The 20,136-nt window shown below is 43.2% G+C and overlaps 1 protein-coding gene across 5 annotated transcripts in view; it reads left to right on the top strand.

Moving 5' to 3' along the window:
• The window catches only part of PITPNM2 (phosphatidylinositol transfer protein, membrane associated 2), a 135,301-nt gene that overhangs the window by 52,638 nt on the left and 62,527 nt on the right, over positions 1-20,136 (top strand). For 4 of the 5 annotated variants that reach the window (XM_014962044.1, XM_014962028.1, XM_014962037.1 and 1 more), the window contains one exon: positions 11,458-11,631. In XM_014962044.1, coding sequence (XP_014817530.1) covers positions 11,554-11,631 — 78 coding nt within the window. In that variant the 5' untranslated portion in view covers positions 11,458-11,553. Of the gene's footprint in view, positions 1-6,179; positions 6,242-11,457; positions 11,632-20,136 lie in introns of those variants that run through there. The other variant, XM_014962020.1, reaches the window with a different exon arrangement.

Genomic DNA, 20,136 nt, shown 5'->3' with positions numbered 1-20,136 from the left:
AATACTGTATGGCAGGACATCCTACATTTTGTGTCTTTTATCCCTTCAGCCTGTATCTAACTGCAAAATACAGGTTCAATTTGCCTCCCGCATCGTGTCTGCATAGCAGACTGTCCACTTCCATTTCTTTGCCATGAAAACTTGGTTATTCAGAGGAAAAAAAATAAGGCACCAATCGATAGTGTGTTTTTTTCCGAATTTCTAGCTAAACTAATAAATCAAGATCTTACTGGAGTTTGGGGGGTTACAGTGGGGATACTAATGTCTCAGGCAGATTCCAATTTAACTTCACTCTGTAAAATCATATGGTTTTGATTTTTTTTTAGAGAGAATTGTCTCTGCATGGTAGCTGCTTTTCCTCTGCTTATGCTCTTGGAAAGTGAGTGTGGTGTGATGGATTCATCCTTCCCAAATCCCGGATTCAGTTTCCAGCTCCAGCTATATTTTATGTGATCATAGTATCTCCCTTGGGATTTTTCTTTTTCTGTGTGCATGTGTTGGAGGGTGTTGGATTTTCCCAGGGGAGGTGGAAATGGGAATGTGGATTAACACTTGGCGTTGTCCCTGAGGTCTCTCATTACCTGAACTGGTTTGGAAGAAGCATGTGAAACACCCCACAGCCGCAAAGGTGCACAGAAGTAAAAATGGGACCTTCACGCCTTCGCCTTGCTTCAGGGCTTCTCATCTCACCAAGCACATCAGCCACAGCAGCTTCCAGGATGATGGCACTGGTCCTGGGCTTGTCACCCCTGGGCATGACTGGGCAGTAGCGTAGGAAAACATTGGCAGCCAGCAGCGCTCCAGCAATGACTCACCACGCTGTTAGAGGGAGAACTGGCACCAGGAATTGTCTTTGTCATTCTACAAACACTGTGGAAAATGTGCCGGGATGTATATCCCTCTTGGATGCGTAATGGAAAAATAACTAGCCCTGGGGTTAGGATGCTTGGGCCAGTCTTGGGTCTTAATAGTTAGATAAACTAATATTGTGTAGTCCTTAGGAAAAGCTGCCCTCGTTTAGGGCTTTAAAACCACTTCAGCAAATGTGGATTCTCTGCTGGGAAAAGCTGCCCTCGTTTAGGGCTTTAAAACGTTTCATTTCAGCAAGTGTGGATTCTCTGCTGAGAAGGCAGAGGCAAGTGTTAACCTCCTCCAGGGAGGACTTTCTCCTGCTTCCAGAAGGCTCCTCATTTAGTCCTCATATGACTCAACGGTGTCTCCTCTTCCAGCAGCACCTGGAAATGTTCCTGTCCTTGGTCAGAGCTGCCGTGACTGTGTTTAGTCCCTGCCACCAGCAATGCAATGGCATCTCTTCTTCCTGGAAGAGGTTACCCCAGGTCCTGCAAAAACCTGCAAAGCTCCCAAGTTTAATGGAGTTGCAGCAGTGACCCCAGTGCAGCAGATGGGTCTGGGGTAAAGCAAAGGGCCTGGCCCCATCAGCAGCCCCACAACAGCTCCCCATGGAGGAGCCTGGAGTTACCTGTCCCATGGCCCTTGAGCTGGGAACTCTTGAGGCGACTTACGAAAGAAACTTTACCCTTCTTTAGACTTCTTAACAAGTTTGAGGGATAAGCAACAAAAGTTGCGCAGCGTTTTGTCACCCAGGCCACAGAAGAAACTCCACCAGGCTGGCATGTAGTTCAATTTGGCCTCCTCTGCCTCAGCTTGCAATCTGCTTAGCTGAAAACACCCTGGAAACCTATAAATTATGTAGGCGTTATTAGAGGCTGAGGGTTCCATGTTGTGGTTAGCATTAAGGATGATTTGCAAAAGCAGTAAGATCTGATGGTTTAAAAATGCTACATCACTCTGTATGTGGGATGCGGAATGGTAGAGGGGAAGAAATAACACCAGCCCAAAATGTGCTGAATAATGAACTGAAAATGGTTATTGATTATCTGTGCACCTTCATTATCCTCCTGCAATCTGAGAGCAGCTAGTGATTCTTTTTTCTTTATTAAAAAAAACAACCCAAAAAACTTTTAAAGGTGCTTATGAAATATTTAGTGTAATTATTTCCAAGATCAAAACTCCAAAGAAATTACACAGCCAAAGAAACCTTGTTAATCTGTTGGTGTTATGGATGAAAGAAGCAATGGAGATATTAAACATTTACCACTCCCGTGCAAAACGGCCTCTTACTTTCAATCTCAATTGCAATATTATTCATCAACCTTCACTGCTGCGTTTTTCTTGCCTCCCATACAAGAACTTTAGGTGTCATTACAAGTTTCTTCTGATAGAGTAGGACTTATTTTCTCTATCCCTATTTTGCCTTTAGGCAAGGCGAATCTCAGCCTAATGAAACCAGTGTGAAGTATTACGGTGCTATAACACAGACTTTGCAATCATACAGTGTTTTCCCTCCATGAAATAGTCTTTTTAAATCAGCTATGAATGTTCATTCCCTTTTCCACATCATATTTGCATAAGTGAGGTAATAAAATGTTATTGCCATCTAGACTGTAACTACTGAAAAAATGGAGTAGCTGTTGATGTCTCCTTTCAGTTCGATAGGTGGTTACTGAGGAAACAATCCAGAGGCTGTCCAGTGTTGACTCAAACCCCAAAATAGCATTTTTGTGTCTCAAAAACAGGTTTAGTGGATCTGCAGGTATTTGGAGATAAAAATTCAAAATAACCTTGAGAAACTGTCTACAACAGGCTATAATTTGGAAAGGCGAGTGCAAAGGCCCATGAATAAACTATGAAGTGGGGAATGGCTGGTGTAGTTGCCATTCTGCAGGGGATGAAACAAGGCTGCAAGGGTTTTGGACTGAGTGGCCATCAACTGTCTTATGCTGCTGGCAAATACTGTGCTGGGGTATAGGAATAACACAGGGAAGACATGAAGTTATTCTCATTCTTAGACACCAGTCTTAGAGGTGAGGATCAGTGGGAGACGGGGTGAAGAAGAAAGATAAGAGAGAGAGGCCTCACATGTATTTTTGAACATGAGAAAGAGAAATTGTAGAAGAAAATAACGAACCATTTCCTGCCTCTCCTAAGATTAGTGCAAGAAGAGAGAGGCTTGAACTGTGGTGAGGATAGCTCAGGTTGGACAGCAAAAGTCTCTAAACAATCTGGAGACCCTGACATTCGTTGTTTCTGCATCTTGAAGAGGTTTTTGTCATTTCTAATTTTTTCTTTAAAAAAAGATAAATAGTTCTGTTTCCTGAGGAGTTTTTAGCTGTAAGGTCTTTTGTTTTCAAAGCAAGTCTGAGCGTGGTAGGGCTGGGCTGGGTTTGTGCTCAGTTGGGTGCCTGAGAACCCTCTGGGTGAGCTGGTCACCAGTGGTTTGCAGAGTTCTTGCACCTCAACCTCACCATTTTCAAGATTTCTTACCCTCAACTTCTTATTTTAGTGCCTAATGTCTGGTAAGATTAAAGAATGGGAGCTCTCATGACTTCCTGCTCTTGTTGTTGTAATAAAAGAGGAAAAAATGGAGGGTATTTGATAGTTTTAATGAAATTTCTAGTGCAGCAATTAACAGAGAGGTTGAGAAGAGGGATGTTGTGGATCCTGTCTTGAGTTAGGTGAGGTCAAGGCTTGATTCTGGTTCATCCTCAGTTTTGCTTCTTAAATTTCCATGCCTTGCTGCTGCCAGCATTTTTGATGTGAGCTTGGCAAAAGCCAAAAGAACATGATTGGGTTTGTTGTTGGCTTTTTACTTCTTAATCCAAGTGAAGCCTTGACCAACTGGCAGGGACTGCATCAAGTGTGCTTCTGCTCACTCTCCTCCTCAATTTCCTTAGGAAGAAAGTCTGTAGCACCCAGAAATGTGAAGTGTAAACGCAAATAGCTTGAAAATTAGATATATTTGATTTGGGTTTGTTTTTTTTTTTTTAATTGGCCGGCATCCCATCTTCCTGCCACTGCTGCCCACAGAGCATGCAGACTTATGCATGACAGTGGCCTTCAGCTAATGGAGGTGCCACAAATGAAAGGAAAATGCTGTCCATTGCTGTACGCCTGTAGCATTGCATAGATTTTTCTTTACAGTAGTTTACTCAGCCTCCAGCAATTTTCAGTCTGTTTTCAGCCAACACGCTGCACTTACCACATTGTCAATGCCGCTTTTATTTTTGTTTCTCTCTGTGTTTATATATATGTGTCTATATATAAATGTATATATATAAAATATATATTACACATCTATATGTATTTATATACGTGTCTGTAATGCCTGCCTATTTTCAGCACGTAATACTGAGAGACTTGGACTAAGAGCAACCCATTAAAAGCAGGATCTGCCCAGTTCCTTTTAGCTCAGCTGAATGGAGGAGTCTGGCCACAGGATGCGGGATTTTGTGGCTGCTGTGTTCGTGCAGACTACTTGGAAACTTTTAACCTTTAATTTCAGATGCGTTCTTTTTAATATTCAGCTTTATCCCCAGTATCAGCAAAAGGATTAGAGGCTGGTTTGTCTTTCCCTCTGAACTCATCTGTGACTTCAGTGTGCATATTAGTTCTTTTAATGGCTTCTTTATTAGTTCATTATTGCATAACCTCCAGGCATGGCAGGACTTGAAACGTTAATTTTCCAACCAAAGTTCAGCTGACAGACTTCACCTGGTCCCCCTCAAGTCAGTATGTGAATGGAGAGGGCTGCTCGCCCTGCACCACAGCATCACTTATAAAGCAGAAGGAAGGGAGTAAAGTTTTCCTCTCCCTAGATGTTAAAGGAGTAACAGGAATGGAAAGTATGAAGAATGAGTACAATAGCCTGGAATATTTAAGGAGAAAAAGTATGTGTGTATGTGCACGTACACTTTGGTGTAGTGTGATTACTATTTTTTTTTCCCCCCTTTTCCCTCTCACTGCTAGAAGGTAGTATTTGGCTGCCCAGCGAACTATAACAAGATTTAATAGCTCCAGTGTAGCTATATTGCATTTGGACTGATTCCATCCTTCTGTTGTAATAAACGTCTGCTTTACAATGAGCTCTTAAATTCTATAAGTGACGTCAAATTGTATCTAATAACGGAAAAAAGATCAAGTACTGTAAATGAGCCCTGTGTCTACCTTCTCAAGCAGTGTTTTATCCTCAGCCCTTTGCTGTGTTACCTGTGTCTGAGATGTCTTTTGAGTTTGCCCTGAGGTTTACACCCGAGGAAAATTGTTTTCCATGCATGGTAGCATTTTCCTCTTCTTCCCCCCCCTTTTCCTTTTTCTCTGATGGTATCGAAGGCTGTGGCCAGACCCCAGCCACACGCTGCCACCGCTCCAGTGCTGGGAAGACCAAATTGTGGTCTTGCAATGTGGGCAAATGTTCATTAGCTGCTGATTCGCTGTCAGATGTGATCTAAGCTCAGTCCTGAAACTTGGATGTGTAAGCATCTGCATAAAAACTTCTGTTTGAAAAATATGTGACATTTTAGATGTACGATTAAGATGCGTGGTTACAAAGAACATTACTTACTGACACAGTAGCCTTTAAGCAGTGAGCGTGTGAACTGTGCACTTTTAAGGAGCTTTAACTTCTGGTTGTTTTTTTTGGTTTTTGTTTTTTTTTTTTTTTTTTCCCAAGGCCTGATGAGTTTTTAAATCTGCTTAGCTGTCAGTCAGCAGGTACAACCCACTCTATGAAAACTGAAAACTCCTGATTTTAAAAAGCTCATTCTGTCTCTTCAGTTTATTGCACAACTCACATGTGCGTGAGAGAGTTTTGAATGTAGGTTGAGTGTTACAGCAACTAATGGTAGCCACAAAGTTACTGGATAGAAATGTTGGGTGTTTTTAACCTTTCATTGTGAACATTGCTTGGAATGGTCCCACTGCCTGCACAGGAGAGATCACTTTGGTGGGATTGGAAGGAGAGGGGAGAGAAGGGAAGGGTAAAGTATAAGCACTCGGTATTCATCAGCTTGGAAAACACTCATAAATAGTGTTTTCCCTTGACCTTTCCGTAGTGGTAGTCATTCATGTGATCAGAGGAGACAGCTGTGCTCCAGCTGATACTGCACTAAGCGTCGTGCATTCACAAAACACCAAGTTCCTCTCTGTCCCGCGGTGCTTCCCCATGAGCCGGCAGCGGGATGTGGGCAGGAGAACGCCGGGGCCGTGCTGGTCCACGTGATGGATCGCAGGCTGCCTGCGCTGCAGCCCTTGCCAAGGGTCAGGTGGGCAAAGCTGGTGAGCGAGGGCTGAATGGGGTTTGACAATGATGTTTTGCAGATGCTGATTGAAAGCTGCTCCTGAGAGGCAGGGACACTGTGGACCAACGGGATCAGAGTGACAGGTAAAGGGAATGGTCTTTGCAGCAGTGATACTCTGGATGGAGAAAGCTGAGCAAGGCTGCTTTGGGGCCAAGAAGGAGAGTGCCGCATTAATCAAGGTGTGAGTGTTGAGGCTGCCTCTAAAAAATGCTGACTTGGGTCCTGGGATTCTGTTTCACGTTTATGCTGCTGCTTCTATCATCATAAATAAATCTAAGCACATTATATATATGCAGAGCTTCCAGTCGTGGGAGGGCACTGTATCCTCCTTCAGGGAACGCTGCAGGAGAGGGAAGGGGGCTGGGTGATTAAACCTGGTGTTGCTTCCCAAAGTCCAAGTGTTTGATACACTTGGGACCAAAGCAAAAGTCTCTGTGATATCGCTTTCTGCGAGGAGGCATCTGGGTGGATAAAGGAGAAGAGAACCTTAAGAAAATCTTTAGGGACATTGGTGAGGTCTCTAGAAAATGCCTTTGCTCAGCCTTTTGCAATTACGTGTTTGGCTTGGTTTTCTTGCAGTTGTTTCTGTTAATTATCTTTCATTTCTCAGTTATGTGAAAATATTGCAAGGAAAATTGTTCAATAGCTGAGTCAAGCATATTGATCTTTAGCTCGCGAGTGTGATCTTTCATAGGGGAGATTTTTCTCAGCTTCAAAAGGCAGCGCAGCCCCGAGCAGGCGGTGGTTGATAAAAACCTGGGACTGCAGTCCTGGGGCTGGTACCTGCCACTGGCAGCTCTACAACCCTCCGTGATGGGCTTTTTCTTCCTAGGGCCAGTCTTTTAACTTTAACTTTAAAATAGTGTGAAATGAACCTCCTGCGTGAGGCTAGAAAAAGCTCATTAGAGTTGCTGTCTCCATCTAGGGCTTTTTCTTCCCTGTTGAAAATGGGAAATAGCAGCCCCTTCTCCGGAGGGGTTGTTGCTGCCGTGGAGTAGCTCTTCCCAGCCCTAAAAAGCTTGTGATCAGCAGCCTGAGCACGGAAAACGTGAGCTGGTCAAAAATCAGTTGTTGAGGTGACAGCTAGGAGAGCTGTAAGAACACAGCTGGGAAGAGGGTGGTAACAGCCCTTCTGTAGCCTGAACCCACCAGCATGAGTAGTTCTCCTGCGCTGGACCCAACCCATGTGTCAAGGAGCCAGGATTTTTGCTGTAATGCTCAATTTCCATACCCTTCAGGACCAGCCTGTCAAGCCTGGCCAGGGTTTGGCCTCCAGAACTCCAGTAGCACAGTTTAAATAACCTTCATGCACTAACTCTTATTCCTTAATTACAAGCTGTCGGTTGTCATCAGTCCTAACTCTTATTCCTTAATTACAAGCTGTCGATTGTCATCACTCTGCCACCTTGTTTAGTAACAGGGAGGCTGGCTCTGGTGCCTCCAAAGTGACATCCCCAAACACCAAGTTCATGGGCTAAACAGAGAGAATTTGCTGGGTCTCTCGGTCTGTTCAGCTTCTGCAGATCCTGATAGTCTCTCTGCACTTTAAAGAAAGGGCGTTTTCTTAAAAAGTTTGTTATTGTTGCAAGGGAAGCTGTTAAAATGAGAAGTAAATGCAGCACGCTGTGCATTAGCCTTCAGACAGCCTGAAGCAATAGCTCAGAGGTGGACCTGACTCATCGCAGCAGGATATTGACTCTGGAGCGTAATTATGATGCTTTGAGAACCTGATTTTAAAATAATTGAGGTATAAAATTATGCGCCTGGCTTTCACAGTTACTACAGCTCTGTGTATAAATTGAATAACGGCCTGTACAAATGTGCCACTTGGCTATAGCAGAAATAGCAGTGAGTCTGGAAATGTCCTGCGTCACCATTGTTTTCCTCTTGCTGAGAGAAGCCGGGTGCAAGCTGAGTTTTGCAAACAGCCTTGGGCTGCCACCGGGTCCCGGCTGTGTGACCGTGGGGGGTTTGGCAAACCCGTAGAAGAAAGTCCAGCTTGGTGCTCGACGGCTGGACATCCAAAATCCAGCCTGCGAGCAAAACACTGGCTGCTTGTTAATCCCAGCACGTTGAGCATCTCCCTTCAAACACCTCTGGCTGCTCGTAGCGATGGGCTGGATGCGGGAAAGTGCCAGGGACGCAGCTGGTGTTTTGACACCCGGTTTCCAAAGCTGTGTCCTGGCTCCCTTGCTTCCAGAAGGGCTTTCTCTTCTCTCCGTAGCAGCCGTCACATCTGCAGTCAAACTTCTGTGTTTTGTTTGGACAACACAGGAAGCGGTTTTGGTGAGCGTTGGTTCTCTGTGAAGTCCCAAGACTTTGGAAGGAGCCTGCTGTCCTCAGTGACTTGTCTGAAAGTGCAATTTCATCACCTCTGCCCCAGCTGGCATGGTGATCCCCAAGATCTGAATCTGGTGAAGACCCATGTTTATCTTTCATGGTTTGCCACCTGGGCTCCAGTGCTCTTAGAGTGATTAGAGCAGGTTATTTTCAGCTTGATGGCAGCCCAAGCTGCAAACTTATCTTGATATTATTTTTTTTTTAAAACCAGTCTGGCTTACAAAACAAAACAAAGGCAAACAAGTCAGGTTTGCTCTTTCTGTGCCTCCTTCAGCATCAGGCTGCTGATCCCAGGTGCCTTTTCCTGCTGGCCTGCTTGGGTTGAGGTTGCGATGTGGTTCTTGCTGTTGCCCAATGCGTTCCAAGGGTTGTTTTCTACCCAGCTTTTGGGGACTGGTTGCAATAGCTGGAGTGGGCAGCTACTGGAGGAGATTTTGGGAGCGTCACTTTTCCAACAGGCACATCATCAGGGCCTGCTGCTGCCTGGAGACCTGCAGGCTGAGCCAAAATGCTGCTTTTAAACATTGACTGCAGGGAAGTAGAAACGTGAAGGGGAACTTTAGAGAAACCTCAGCTCTGGTAAAAGCCAAGCAGGAGGTTGGACCAGGAGCTGGACCAGACATGGTCCTCACACTGAGTGCTTCGAGGCCACTGCTGGTGGCTGCTGCTGTGCCTCCCTGGGGCCAAAATGGTTGGGTTTTTTAGTCTGTAATAAAATAAGCCCTCTCGTGTCTTGGCTGTCTAAATTATTACCTGCCTGGCACTTCATTATAAACACATTTTTTCCATCTTGATACTGGTTTCCTGCCATTTTATTGCTTTTAAGGTTCTATTTTTTGTTTTATTCATCTCTTCCAATCAATAGAAATATCCTGTTTTTAGCAAGCAGCAAAGGCAGACGTGACTGATGTCCTTATGGTGGGAGCAGAATCACTTTCAGAGCATTTGGGGAGCGAGGGGGGAGGAAGCTTTTAAATCTAATTTTCAAAGATCTCTAAAGCATAACGAACTGCTCAAGATATGTAGCTGAGTCTCCCACTGCCATTAGCTCCAAGAGGTAGGATCCTAGCATTGTACTGATGCAGATCTGGGGCCAGTGCTTGAGATCCATCTCCTGGTGGTTATTGTTGTTCTCTGCCATGCCATGAATTAAAAACCACCTAATGAGATTATCTCCACCTGTTCTGGAGGATTAGTTTGATGGAGGAAATCTTGCAGGTGCACATGGATATACAAGGCATGGCAGTGTCAAGAAGCTCAGTCTTCCCAGAATTACTCTCCACAGGGTTTGCCATGGCAAATTTTATTTATTTATTTATTTTTTATTATTCCTCCCTCCACGCACACAGGTTGCTCTGACCACAATAAAATGAAACAGAGAATTGAATTTGTAAATAAGTTGTTGAGATGATGCAGCACCAGGCGGGGAGCTATTCCAGAAGAGTCGGTCCGCGTTGGGTTTGCTTTACTGCCAAATTAGAAACGCCGCAATCAAGCGAAAGCCAGCTAACGGCACGGCGGTGCGGGGGCTGCGTGCCTGGGTCTGGCAAACCCCTTGGCTGGGATGTGGTGATGGTGAGCTGTGCCCCTGCCTAAACTCAGCAGTGGATCAGGTCTGATGGGGGACAGAGACATTGCAATCCCCTTTGTGTCCTGCAGAGATTAGAAGTTGGGAAACTTGGGTTGTAAATACTGAATTTTGTTCCTTGCTTTCCTGTGGCCATGGGCATGTGTTTTATCCTCTCCTAACCTTGTAAAAGGTTGGTGAAGTGCTGTGCAAACACTGAGTAGCGCTGAGGCCTGTTGATAGCAGTGTGGTTTCCTGATTCCCAGACCACGTCATAATACACTCGATAAGTTGGTGGGTTTTATTCTGGGTGTTTTTTCCCCAGGTGTAGGGTTTGGGGCTGGTTTTGCTCCAGCAGTTATATCTCAATACTTCCAGTAGGCAGACACAGCAGACTGGTGAATTTTGGTGATGAGAAGGAAGCAGGCGAGTGCTTTGTGTGCTGGGAGAGTGATCATCACATCCTGCTGAAGCTTTTGTTTCTTGTGTCCTCTCATCCTCTCTTCCTCACCCGTCATCTTCCCCACACTTCCTTACATGCTTTTATTGTCTTTGTCCACCGCCCATAGGGAATCTTAAGAATATATGAAAAGTTATTGCTTTAACCCTTGGTGTAAGAAATGCTGTATTCCCCATATTCTTAGGCAATAATTCTATTAAATTGCCTCGAGGTGGGATGTGATGGGATTTTTTTAAGTTGCAGTTTGATCTTTGGCTGTGTTCTTATGCAGTGGGAGTGTAAAAATGTGTCTGGCATCGACATCAGTGGCAGGAGGATTTTTCTTGTAGACTACTTTGGAGGCAAAAGAGAAAGGATCCTACCAAGACAGTAATTCAGAATAAAGCAGGGAAGAAAAGTCCATTTCTTTCATCTTTATTGTTAGAATCCAAATGACTTTCTTCATCGTGGTATTACGGAGGGCTGAGGCAGTCTAATTATTGCCTCTTCCTGCTGCTGAATGAATGTGAAAGTATAAAACCCGATACCTTTGAGTGGATGCATCTCTGGTGTGTTGCTGACATTGGAGAGATACTTTATTGTCTGGCAACCAAAAGTCTGCCTATTCATTTTGAGCTTTTGTCACATCTCTTCCATGGAGATGCTATTGCATATGAAAGTCTGATTGATACAGTGGCAAAGGTCAGGAGGGTAATAGCTTTGATGGTATCCCCTAAAGCAAATCAAAATTCTTCTAAAAGATTCTGTTCAATTTGATGCCAAGGGTCTGGTAGCACTCCAGGGTTTCTTCTCTCTGCTATTAAGCTTATGGCTGTTACAAAAATTAATGTTTGGCTGTTGTGGTTTTTTTTTTTTTCTTTCCTAATACGATGTTCTACAGTAAGAATGGAAAATAACTGCTTCTCTCTTTTTTTTTTCTCTCTCTTTTTCAGGGATCCTCAATGCATTTGCTTGCCATTATTTAAGGAGCCTTTACTAAAAGCTTCTGGATCGTGTTTCTGAGAGGACGAAAGATTTTTGTATTCAAAATGCTCATAAAGGAATATCGTATTCCTCTTCCGATGAGCGTGGAAGAATATCGAATTGCACAGCTGTACATGATACAGGTCAGTAACATTTCAGCGTGTGTGGATGAGCGCAGGGTAACACAGGCTTCGTGTGCAAGAGTGGAGTATTGCTGTAAAAATGGGTGTTTTAAATCTGAGGTTTGCTGTGTGCTTATACAGAAGCAGGGGGGTGAAGTAATACAAATTTCACTTTATGATTTGCTTCATCTTGTCATTAAATTAGAGAACCTCTGTTTCACCTCCCTGGGGAAACAGCGGCTCATGGGTAGGCTATTCCTATGGAAAAAGCACTAAGTGTGTGGCTACCTAACTGGAAGTGATCAAGCTTTTAGAACTTAAGCAGTCACTGCTTCCCAGTTGGGCTGTGGTTACTGGTCATGCCAGTTCCAGCTGCAAACCAAAGCCTTGTGCTCTTTTGCTGGGGAAAAAACTTTCTAGTATAAATATAGAGAAGGTAAACCATAAGCATAACTTTGAATTTAGTGGGGGGTGAAAAATCTAGATGTAATATTATTTTGCTTATGTACCACTATGAAACAGATACTAATCAGTTTAGGCATGAAACTTAGATTATTTTGAATAGGCTTCTGAATACTGATGGGAATTTTTGTTGAATTCCCCGTCTTCAATAAAGCAGTTAATTAAAACGTTGAGCATTTGTAACTCAAATTCTCTGTGCCCATATTCTCCTAGTGTTTGAAATCCAGGAGCGTGTTTAAAAGGAAATGAATCTGAAGTGTTATTTCATTGTCCCACACTTTAAATAAAATTTAATTTTGCTCATCCAGCAAAACACATGTCTAATATTGAGTTTGCAGTAGAACTCTGCTTTCTGTGGCAGGATGAAGCGGTGCCAGAAAAATCTGCTTTGGCTTAAAACCTAAAATGAATTAAGGAAAAAAACAAACCCCCCAAAGCAAAGCAAAAGCGCAACTCCCACATTTCTCCCCTGACCATCCAATTGTATTCCTCTGGGGATTCATGCACTTGACTTGACTGTTAAAACACTGTATGGTGTGTATTTTCTAGTAATAACACTGAAATTCCTTTTTCTGACACAAATATAAAACATGTATCATCTTTGTGTGTTTAACCTAAATGTTAGCATAAACGAGTAAACATTTTTCTTAGGTGCCTTCATTTTTGTGTATCTTTTCCTGACACCGTAGATTCTTTGAATGTTGTTGTAATTATTTGTTACAACTTCTTCTCCCAAATTTGGCTCAGCTGTTCTGAATAGAGAACTGGTTGATGGAAGCAGTATATTAGCTATGCAGAACTTGTCAGCAAGCAGCAGTGTACAGGAGAATGATCTGATTAAGAAGGAGGAGCCCACCTGATGTAATGAAGGATGAATCATTAGCTGGGGAGTGACCCTCTGCAAGTCAGGGGACTGAAGTTGCTTTTTGCTTTCAGAAGTTAAATTACTTATTTTTATTTCATTAATGCAGAACACTGGATTCCACTTAGTTCACTTGACAGTAGTTTTGACCGTATCTCAATGTCAAAGGACGTGATAAGCCATTAGGGTTTCATGCAAGGGGAAGTTCACTGCCCCAGTAAACCACTCAAGAAACTACATCTCCAAATTGCCAACCAGCCCTGCTTCAGACCTGCTTTAATTTTCTAGTGCACTGATATGCAGCAAAGTAAGGTTTCCTCTTAGGTCAGGTGCAATAGCTTGTGTCAAGTCAGGTCTCTGATCTGCCTCCACGTACGCGGAGCAGGGGGTCAGCTGGAAACACTGCTTGTAGTCCAGGATCCAGGTGAGCTAGAGAAGCCTGTGACAAGCAAGTGACTTGACTACATTATGTGTACAAGCAATAGAAAAGGGAAAGTTAGCTGTACTTTTTATTGAAAATACTAGTCTCAGCTTAAATTTGAAAAAAAAAAAAAAAGGGAAAAACAGAAAACCCACCTAGAGTAGAATGTGGAGTTTATATTCTATTTCTTAGTGTTTGGTAGCAATCTGCTTCAGCTCTTCCTGAAATTGGTGGAAAGATTCCTGCCGACTTCAATGAGAGCTTTTCCTAGGCCATGATATCAAATGTCCTTTTCCTTCAGTTTGATTTAAAAGCATGGAGGTTTTTGTCTTTGAGACAGGCGGTGGGGAGAGAGCAGTGGGGGGCTTGACTTCCGTTCTTTTCAGAGAATGAGAAAGTGCTTCATGTCTGTCTTTTTACTTTTCCTCTGAAACCTGTAAGGAGGCCACAGGAGAAGCAAGTTTGGTATGTTGAACCCCCTTAGGGGAACAAGCTGAGATATCTGTATAAAACAGCAGTGTAGAGGCATTTCTTAGAAATCTTTGGCTGAAATGCAGAACAGAATGATTTAAAGTAGTTCCCGGGGAGAGGAGCTATTCATAAAAGTAAAAGGTTCATTTCAAAGACGTTTGTTGTGTACGGTATGGTGTCGTTATTGATGGAGACGCTGGTGAGCCTGATCCCATAAGAAGCAGTTTTCCAACCGTGTGAAAAAGAAATGTCACAATTATTCCTTAAGGGTTTTAGAGAGCCTTAAGCATGTACTTGAGGTTGATCACTCATTTAACTTCAAGTTCATGAGTGAAGATCCCCATTTAACTCCAAACCAGTTGGCATAAGGTTGCTCTTTTTAAGAGCAATCAAATAATTTTCCTAGATTTCAGCATCCATTTCCAAATGAAAGTTTTCCAAAAGGACCTTCTCACCTGGGGGGTGAAGCAGGTGGCCCGTGCAGTTGCTCAGTGGTGCCTCAAAGCCACGTGGGCAGGGATGTGGAGGCTCAAGCTGTAGTGCTGCGGTCACTTCTCGAAGATGGAGGTTTTTGCTTTGCAGTGGAAGGTCCTTTCATCTCCTTTCATGAGAGAACAGTCCCTCCTTCTTATGAGTCTTAACAAGAATTTCCACCAGATTTGATGTAAGCAGCATCACACCCAAGTAGTCAAAGGATCCTTCCATTAAACTGGGACAGGCTGTACTCATATTTCCTATGTTTACTGGATGGGAGAATTAAAATTGTGCAGTATATAATCCAGCATCTCTGTTGGTTCTCTGCGCCACTAGGCAGGTGAGACATGCAATAGATCATTGTGCGTGTGCCCATTTTGCTCTGTAATTCCTTTTATATTTAAGTTCTCTAGGCTGGTGTATAAAACTGTGAAAACTGAAGTGAGTGGCTGGCTGCTTTGCTTTTTAATTTTTTATTTTTAAATTTGAGGATGGGGGAAGGGAAGCAAGAAGTCTTTTAAGTGTTGCTTTCTGCTAGCTTCTGAAATATTATCTACAGAGACAGTGGTTTCAGTACTTTAAGTAGCACTTAAATTCTTCCATAAATAAGTTAATTTTACATTACAGCTTAATGTGCCCTTGACTTGCTTGAAGCCCAGCAGATCTGAGCTAAATTGTTTTTCTCTATTACATTTTAGACTATCAATATCCGTATTTTCATGGGGAAACCTCTCATACAGTGTTGTCAAAGTCTTCAAGTTGTGGGCCCTTGCTGCATTGCCTGCAGAGCAGTTAGATCTTAGATTTTCCATATGCACAAGAGGGTTTTTGCAGCATTGCTGAGTTTTTGTCTCTTTTGCTATCCAAATTAAAACATGAATTTTTACATCTGAGCTCAGAGCCAGTGATCTTCCTTCCCACTGTGACCTGTTTTTATTTTGGTACATAAAACAGGCGAAATTTTTCAAAACAATGAAATGGTTTTTTATGCCTCTTCTAGACAATAGTTTTGTAGTGCAGCTTTTTCATAAAAATCTGTATGCACATTTAAAAGCCTGTCCTGCTTCCACGAGTTAGAGATCTCTAGATTAATTTGTCCTTGAGACTTGCCCATAGGACTGGGGGAACTGCAGGCTTCCATCCCAATGTAAGCAGAAAATAACTAGAGATGGGCGCTGAGATGAGTTTCACGAAGAACAAACTCTTCATGGAGGGCACAACTGTAAGCATCTGTAGGGATTTCTTTCTTCCTGCAGAAATGCTGACTGTCCTGGAAGTCTTCTCTGACTGTGCACTTCACATCAAAAGCACCAGCACTATTTCTGTCTCTGCGAGGACTTTGAAGCCTGTCAGGCACAAAGGATCGCACTTTCCCGTTTCATACATTAGACAGATCTTATTAAAGGGTCTCTTAATTCTCCCTCTTCTAAGTGTCCTGCATATTTGTGTCCCAACAGCTATCCTTGCCTCTAATACCTGCTTCCTTTTCTCGTGTGGTTAGGGAACCTACCTTTCTGTATGCTTCCCTCAGAAATAAACCACACTTTAATATTAGGTCTCTATCTCATCAAAGCTTGTATTCCAAGATCTGAATATGTTTGTCAGAAAGATCAGTACGTTATTAGCCAAAGGTCAGTCCATTTATCATCTTAATACCGTTCATTACTGCGATTCCATATGCCATGAGATTCTGAGAGACCATTGCCCTTCTGACCTTTACATAAGACGAAAAAATTCCTCTTGTTATTAAATCTTATTTTTATATCGGTGTGCATAGCTTGCTTTCTCTGCTGTAAATAAAGCTGGTCCTCGTTTTCCCCATGCAGTTTTCTCTGAATACTTGTGACTTCCCTCCAAAGATCGTGTACTTTAAAAATATTCTTCTGGACCTAGTGATTGCCTTTTGAGGATGAGACTTATTTTAAGGTACTGCGTCATGTTTATAGGCTAATAACGTTAATACTTTGTCATTCAGCACTTCAAGAGTCCACGACTGGGGAAGGACTCTGGCCCCTGTTTGAGGCAGTCTTGTTAAAGATAACCCATCCTCTCAGCACCGTCTGCTGAACTCGGGCAGGATCCTGGGAATTGAGATCTGTCCTGTTTTCTCCTTCGTTAGCTTGTAGCTCTCAGGTAGCACCTTTGAGAATAGACTTAAGAGATTGTGCTTGTTGGTGGTAGTTCTTGAGGCTGTGTCCTGATCTCTGGGTGCAAAAGTCGTGTCCCTTAAACTGTTAGCTACACTTGGCAATTGCCAGCAGGCTCAGCAGATGGTGAGAGATTGATTGAGTGGGGGAAAACAAACTGACCCTTCATCTCTGGACACTGAAGAACAGGATGGCTGATTATTTTTGTTTCATTTGCAGATGCCTTGGCCATCTGGACAGATAGACATATATGCTTTAGTTTTAAAAGCAGGTGACACTGCTGACAGCTCCAGAGACCCTAGAAGATTCACAGGTCTAAAAGCAAAAGCCTGGTTTGAAGCTTTTCCGCCAATTTCTATGCTGCAGCATTAAAAACCTGTGACTTCTGTGTTCTGCCATCTTCCTCTGGTTTTCATAACCTTTTCTTCGTGACCATGAGGTCTTGCATCCTTCTGAAAGAGGAGAGTAAGACACTCGCAGTGGCTTAGCTGTGAGAACAGGGGTGGTACAGCTATGTTCAGTGGTACCAGATCTGGTAATTTGTACAGGTGACTATGACACCCATAAGAGTTAGCATTTTGTGAAAACATATAGAAATAGCAAACATCTTTTCAACATTGACTTTTTTCCTTGTTTTGTAGTCATTATCCTGGAATCCAGTTCTTAAGCAGGCTGTTATTCCATACCTGATGAAAAGAAGATTGATTTTAGAGTAGTGAGCTGTGTTGCTTTGGCAGTTCACACGTGCTCTCTTTCTCTAAGAAAACTGAGTGAAGCTGAGATAAAGTTATAACACAAAAATTATTTTAAACTTCAGATTTGTACTGGTTTTAATACAGGATGCAGCAGTGGCAATCCTACTGATTTGGTGGCTGTCAAAAATCCTTTTTCTTTGTTTTTTATTCTTATGAACGAAAATTTCTGACTTGTGGACAAAATATTTGCTATTGACCCAGATTAGGTTCTGACTTTTTCAAATACCTGAAGGCAAGTAATGAATTAAGTACTAGGAAAACTGTAGGGATTTCTTTAAACCACTCCTCCAGTATTTTAGCATACAATCTATTGTTAGTGAATAGTTGCATTGGGTTCCTAAAATCTAAGGGATGTTGTCAGAGGATCAGAAATGGTCCAAAACATGCAGAGTTGAAATTTTGTCTCCTACTTGCAGTATAGTAACGGGCAACTTACTTTACCTCCCTCTACCTACCAGGGACAGTAATTCTCACAGACAATGTCTGTGGAAGAGTTAATGCAGTGAAAAATCCATTTAAAGACAAGGAAGGAAATACTCAAGGCAAGATGAAATACTGAGCTGGAAGTGTAGTAGACATTTTGAAAGATGGAGCATATGGGGTAAACAAGTTTGAGGTATCTTCATAATAAAATGATTCCTATTTCATGTGCCTCTGGCACATCCAGCCCTGGCTCTGTAGGAGTGTGACTGGGTGCCTTCATAAGGCAAAGTGATTAATGTGCAGCCATGAGAAGGGTTCTCTTAATGTTGTAAATTATTTATAGTCCTGCACAATTGATTGTCCCCAAAATATCCTGGTTTTGTACAAACAGCTTCATTAATATTGAGACCCCATTCTAAATAATTCAGAGCATACAACACTTGTACAAATCGATGCTGTGCATATTTCTGCTCTATCTTACGAGAATCTGCTGCTGACAACCTGTCCTGCCTTTAACTTTTAGGGCTTTTATTAGGAATGTGTTTTACCTTACAAGAAAAGCTGTCAAGAATGATGGTGCTGCAGATGCGGTACAGGTAACCTGCATTTGCTTGGGTGAGAATGCTCTCTTCTTCAGGGCCTTCTGCATGCTCAGTTATGCTCTGTTTCTGCTGGCTGGGAGTCTTGCAGGATTTGGGGCTGGAAACCCAGAGGGAGGAGGTTCTTGCAGCTGCAAAGGGCTGTGACCCCTACCTCAAACATCTCTCAGGATAGCAAAGGGGTGGCAGGAATGGACCTGGGATCTCCTGGACATTAACCTACCTCCTGTCAGAAAGCAGGTCGCTGACAGCCTGTGTGACATCTTCTTTCTCCTTGGGTGCTTCATACGTCCTTGGAGGCAACATTACACAGTGATTTGAAGCATGGGACAAAAGGCCAGCAGTTCCTGTGTTAGAGTCCATATTCTTGCTCGGTAAACTTGAAGGGCGAGCCCTGTAATATCCCTGCTGCAGGCAGGGAGGTGATCAGATGGCAGCTTCCAGCAGAGCTGGGAAGGACCCAAAGGGGAACCCTGCTGGAAATTGCAGCTATGCAATACTAGGTTGGGAAGACAGATGCTAACTACTTTATGGTTACTCTCAAAATCATCTACCTAATAAGTTAATGTGTTTAGATATCCCCAATGAAACCAGACTTATCTTGAGAAGGAAGGGCAAAAGGTGTCTGGCTATCCTGATGGCTCTGAGCATAACCCCCAGTTGTGTGTAGGACAGCCCTGCTCCTGCTGAGACAGAGTCACTGCTGGAATCTATCGCTTCCAAACCCAGTGCTGGGGAGGTATGTGAAGGTGGTTTGTTGATCCATTAAGTGAGTGGGTCTGGAGGAGACTGTGCTCATGGGCAGCGAAGCCTTAGGTCTCTGTGAAATGTCTCTGTATTGATAGAGCTGTCCTCCCTGGCCATCTGATACAGCAGCCTGGAAAGTGGCGGTCTTTTCATGGCATTATGACTAGTGTTTTGCCAGGATGGGGCATCTTCTCATTTTCCTGCACACACACTTTACAACCCTCTCACTTACTTGAGGACTCCTTTTGTTTGTTTTTGACTGGATGGTAGGAACACTTAAGACCGGGTTTTATGTTCAGCTGGTGAAGCACTGGTGTTTGGGGGAAGGGGTATTGCCTAGATGGAATGAAGCAGTGCATGTTGCCCAGCCATTGATCAAATCTAGAAGGAGGGTTTTTAAAACAGCTGCTCTTTGGCCTTTATTAATAAAGCCATTGATGAGGAACAGATTTCTTGCCCCTCTCCCCAGGGTTTCAGGTCATTCCTACGTGTACAGTGCAATGAGGCTTGGAGTCAAAGTGCTATTGCAAAGCCTCATGTTCTGATTGTTATCATATTGACTCGAACTAACCTTCCTTTGTTAAATAAGCATTGACAGTGGCCCTTCGTGTATTTTTTTTTTTTTTAACAGCACTAATTGGATTAAAATTATTGTCATGCGTGAAGGATGCATGTTAGAGCGCAAAGGGCACACGGAAACCTCAGCTGTGGGCACCATGGTTACTAGTGACATCACTTGGTTTGCTGCTAACAGTAATGATTTGTGTGCAGTGCTGAAGCCTGGGTGAAGATGGCCTAAACTAAACCCAGTGGATTGCTGATGCAGTCCCATTGCCATGGAAACAGATGTTGCGGCTTAAAGTTGCTTGCATTCATAATGTGGTCCACGTGGTATAAACAAAAACATGGTCCTGTGGTGTCCACAACTTCTGAAAGGGCAGGAAGAGTGTTAGTGGAGAGAATGGGGAATCCCATTGCAGTTGGACTTCATTTCCCGTTAAGGCAGTGCCAACTTAACTCTGCAGGATGAGATAGAGTAAGCCTTGCCTTATTAGTAACAAGAACAAAACTCACAAGTCCCTTACTGCCCTCCAGCAATGTTGTTGTTGTTGTTGAAGGACTGTCAGTCCAACTTGATGTGAATTGTTTCTCGTTTGTACCTTAC

Source organism: Calidris pugnax, unplaced genomic scaffold (assembly GCF_001431845.1).
Source record: "Calidris pugnax isolate Ruff unplaced genomic scaffold, ASM143184v1 scaffold32, whole genome shotgun sequence".
NCBI lineage: Eukaryota > Metazoa > Chordata > Aves > Charadriiformes > Scolopacidae > Calidris > Calidris pugnax.
Note: the sequence above shows the minus strand (reverse complement) of the source record. Positions and strands in the feature narration are given on the sequence as shown.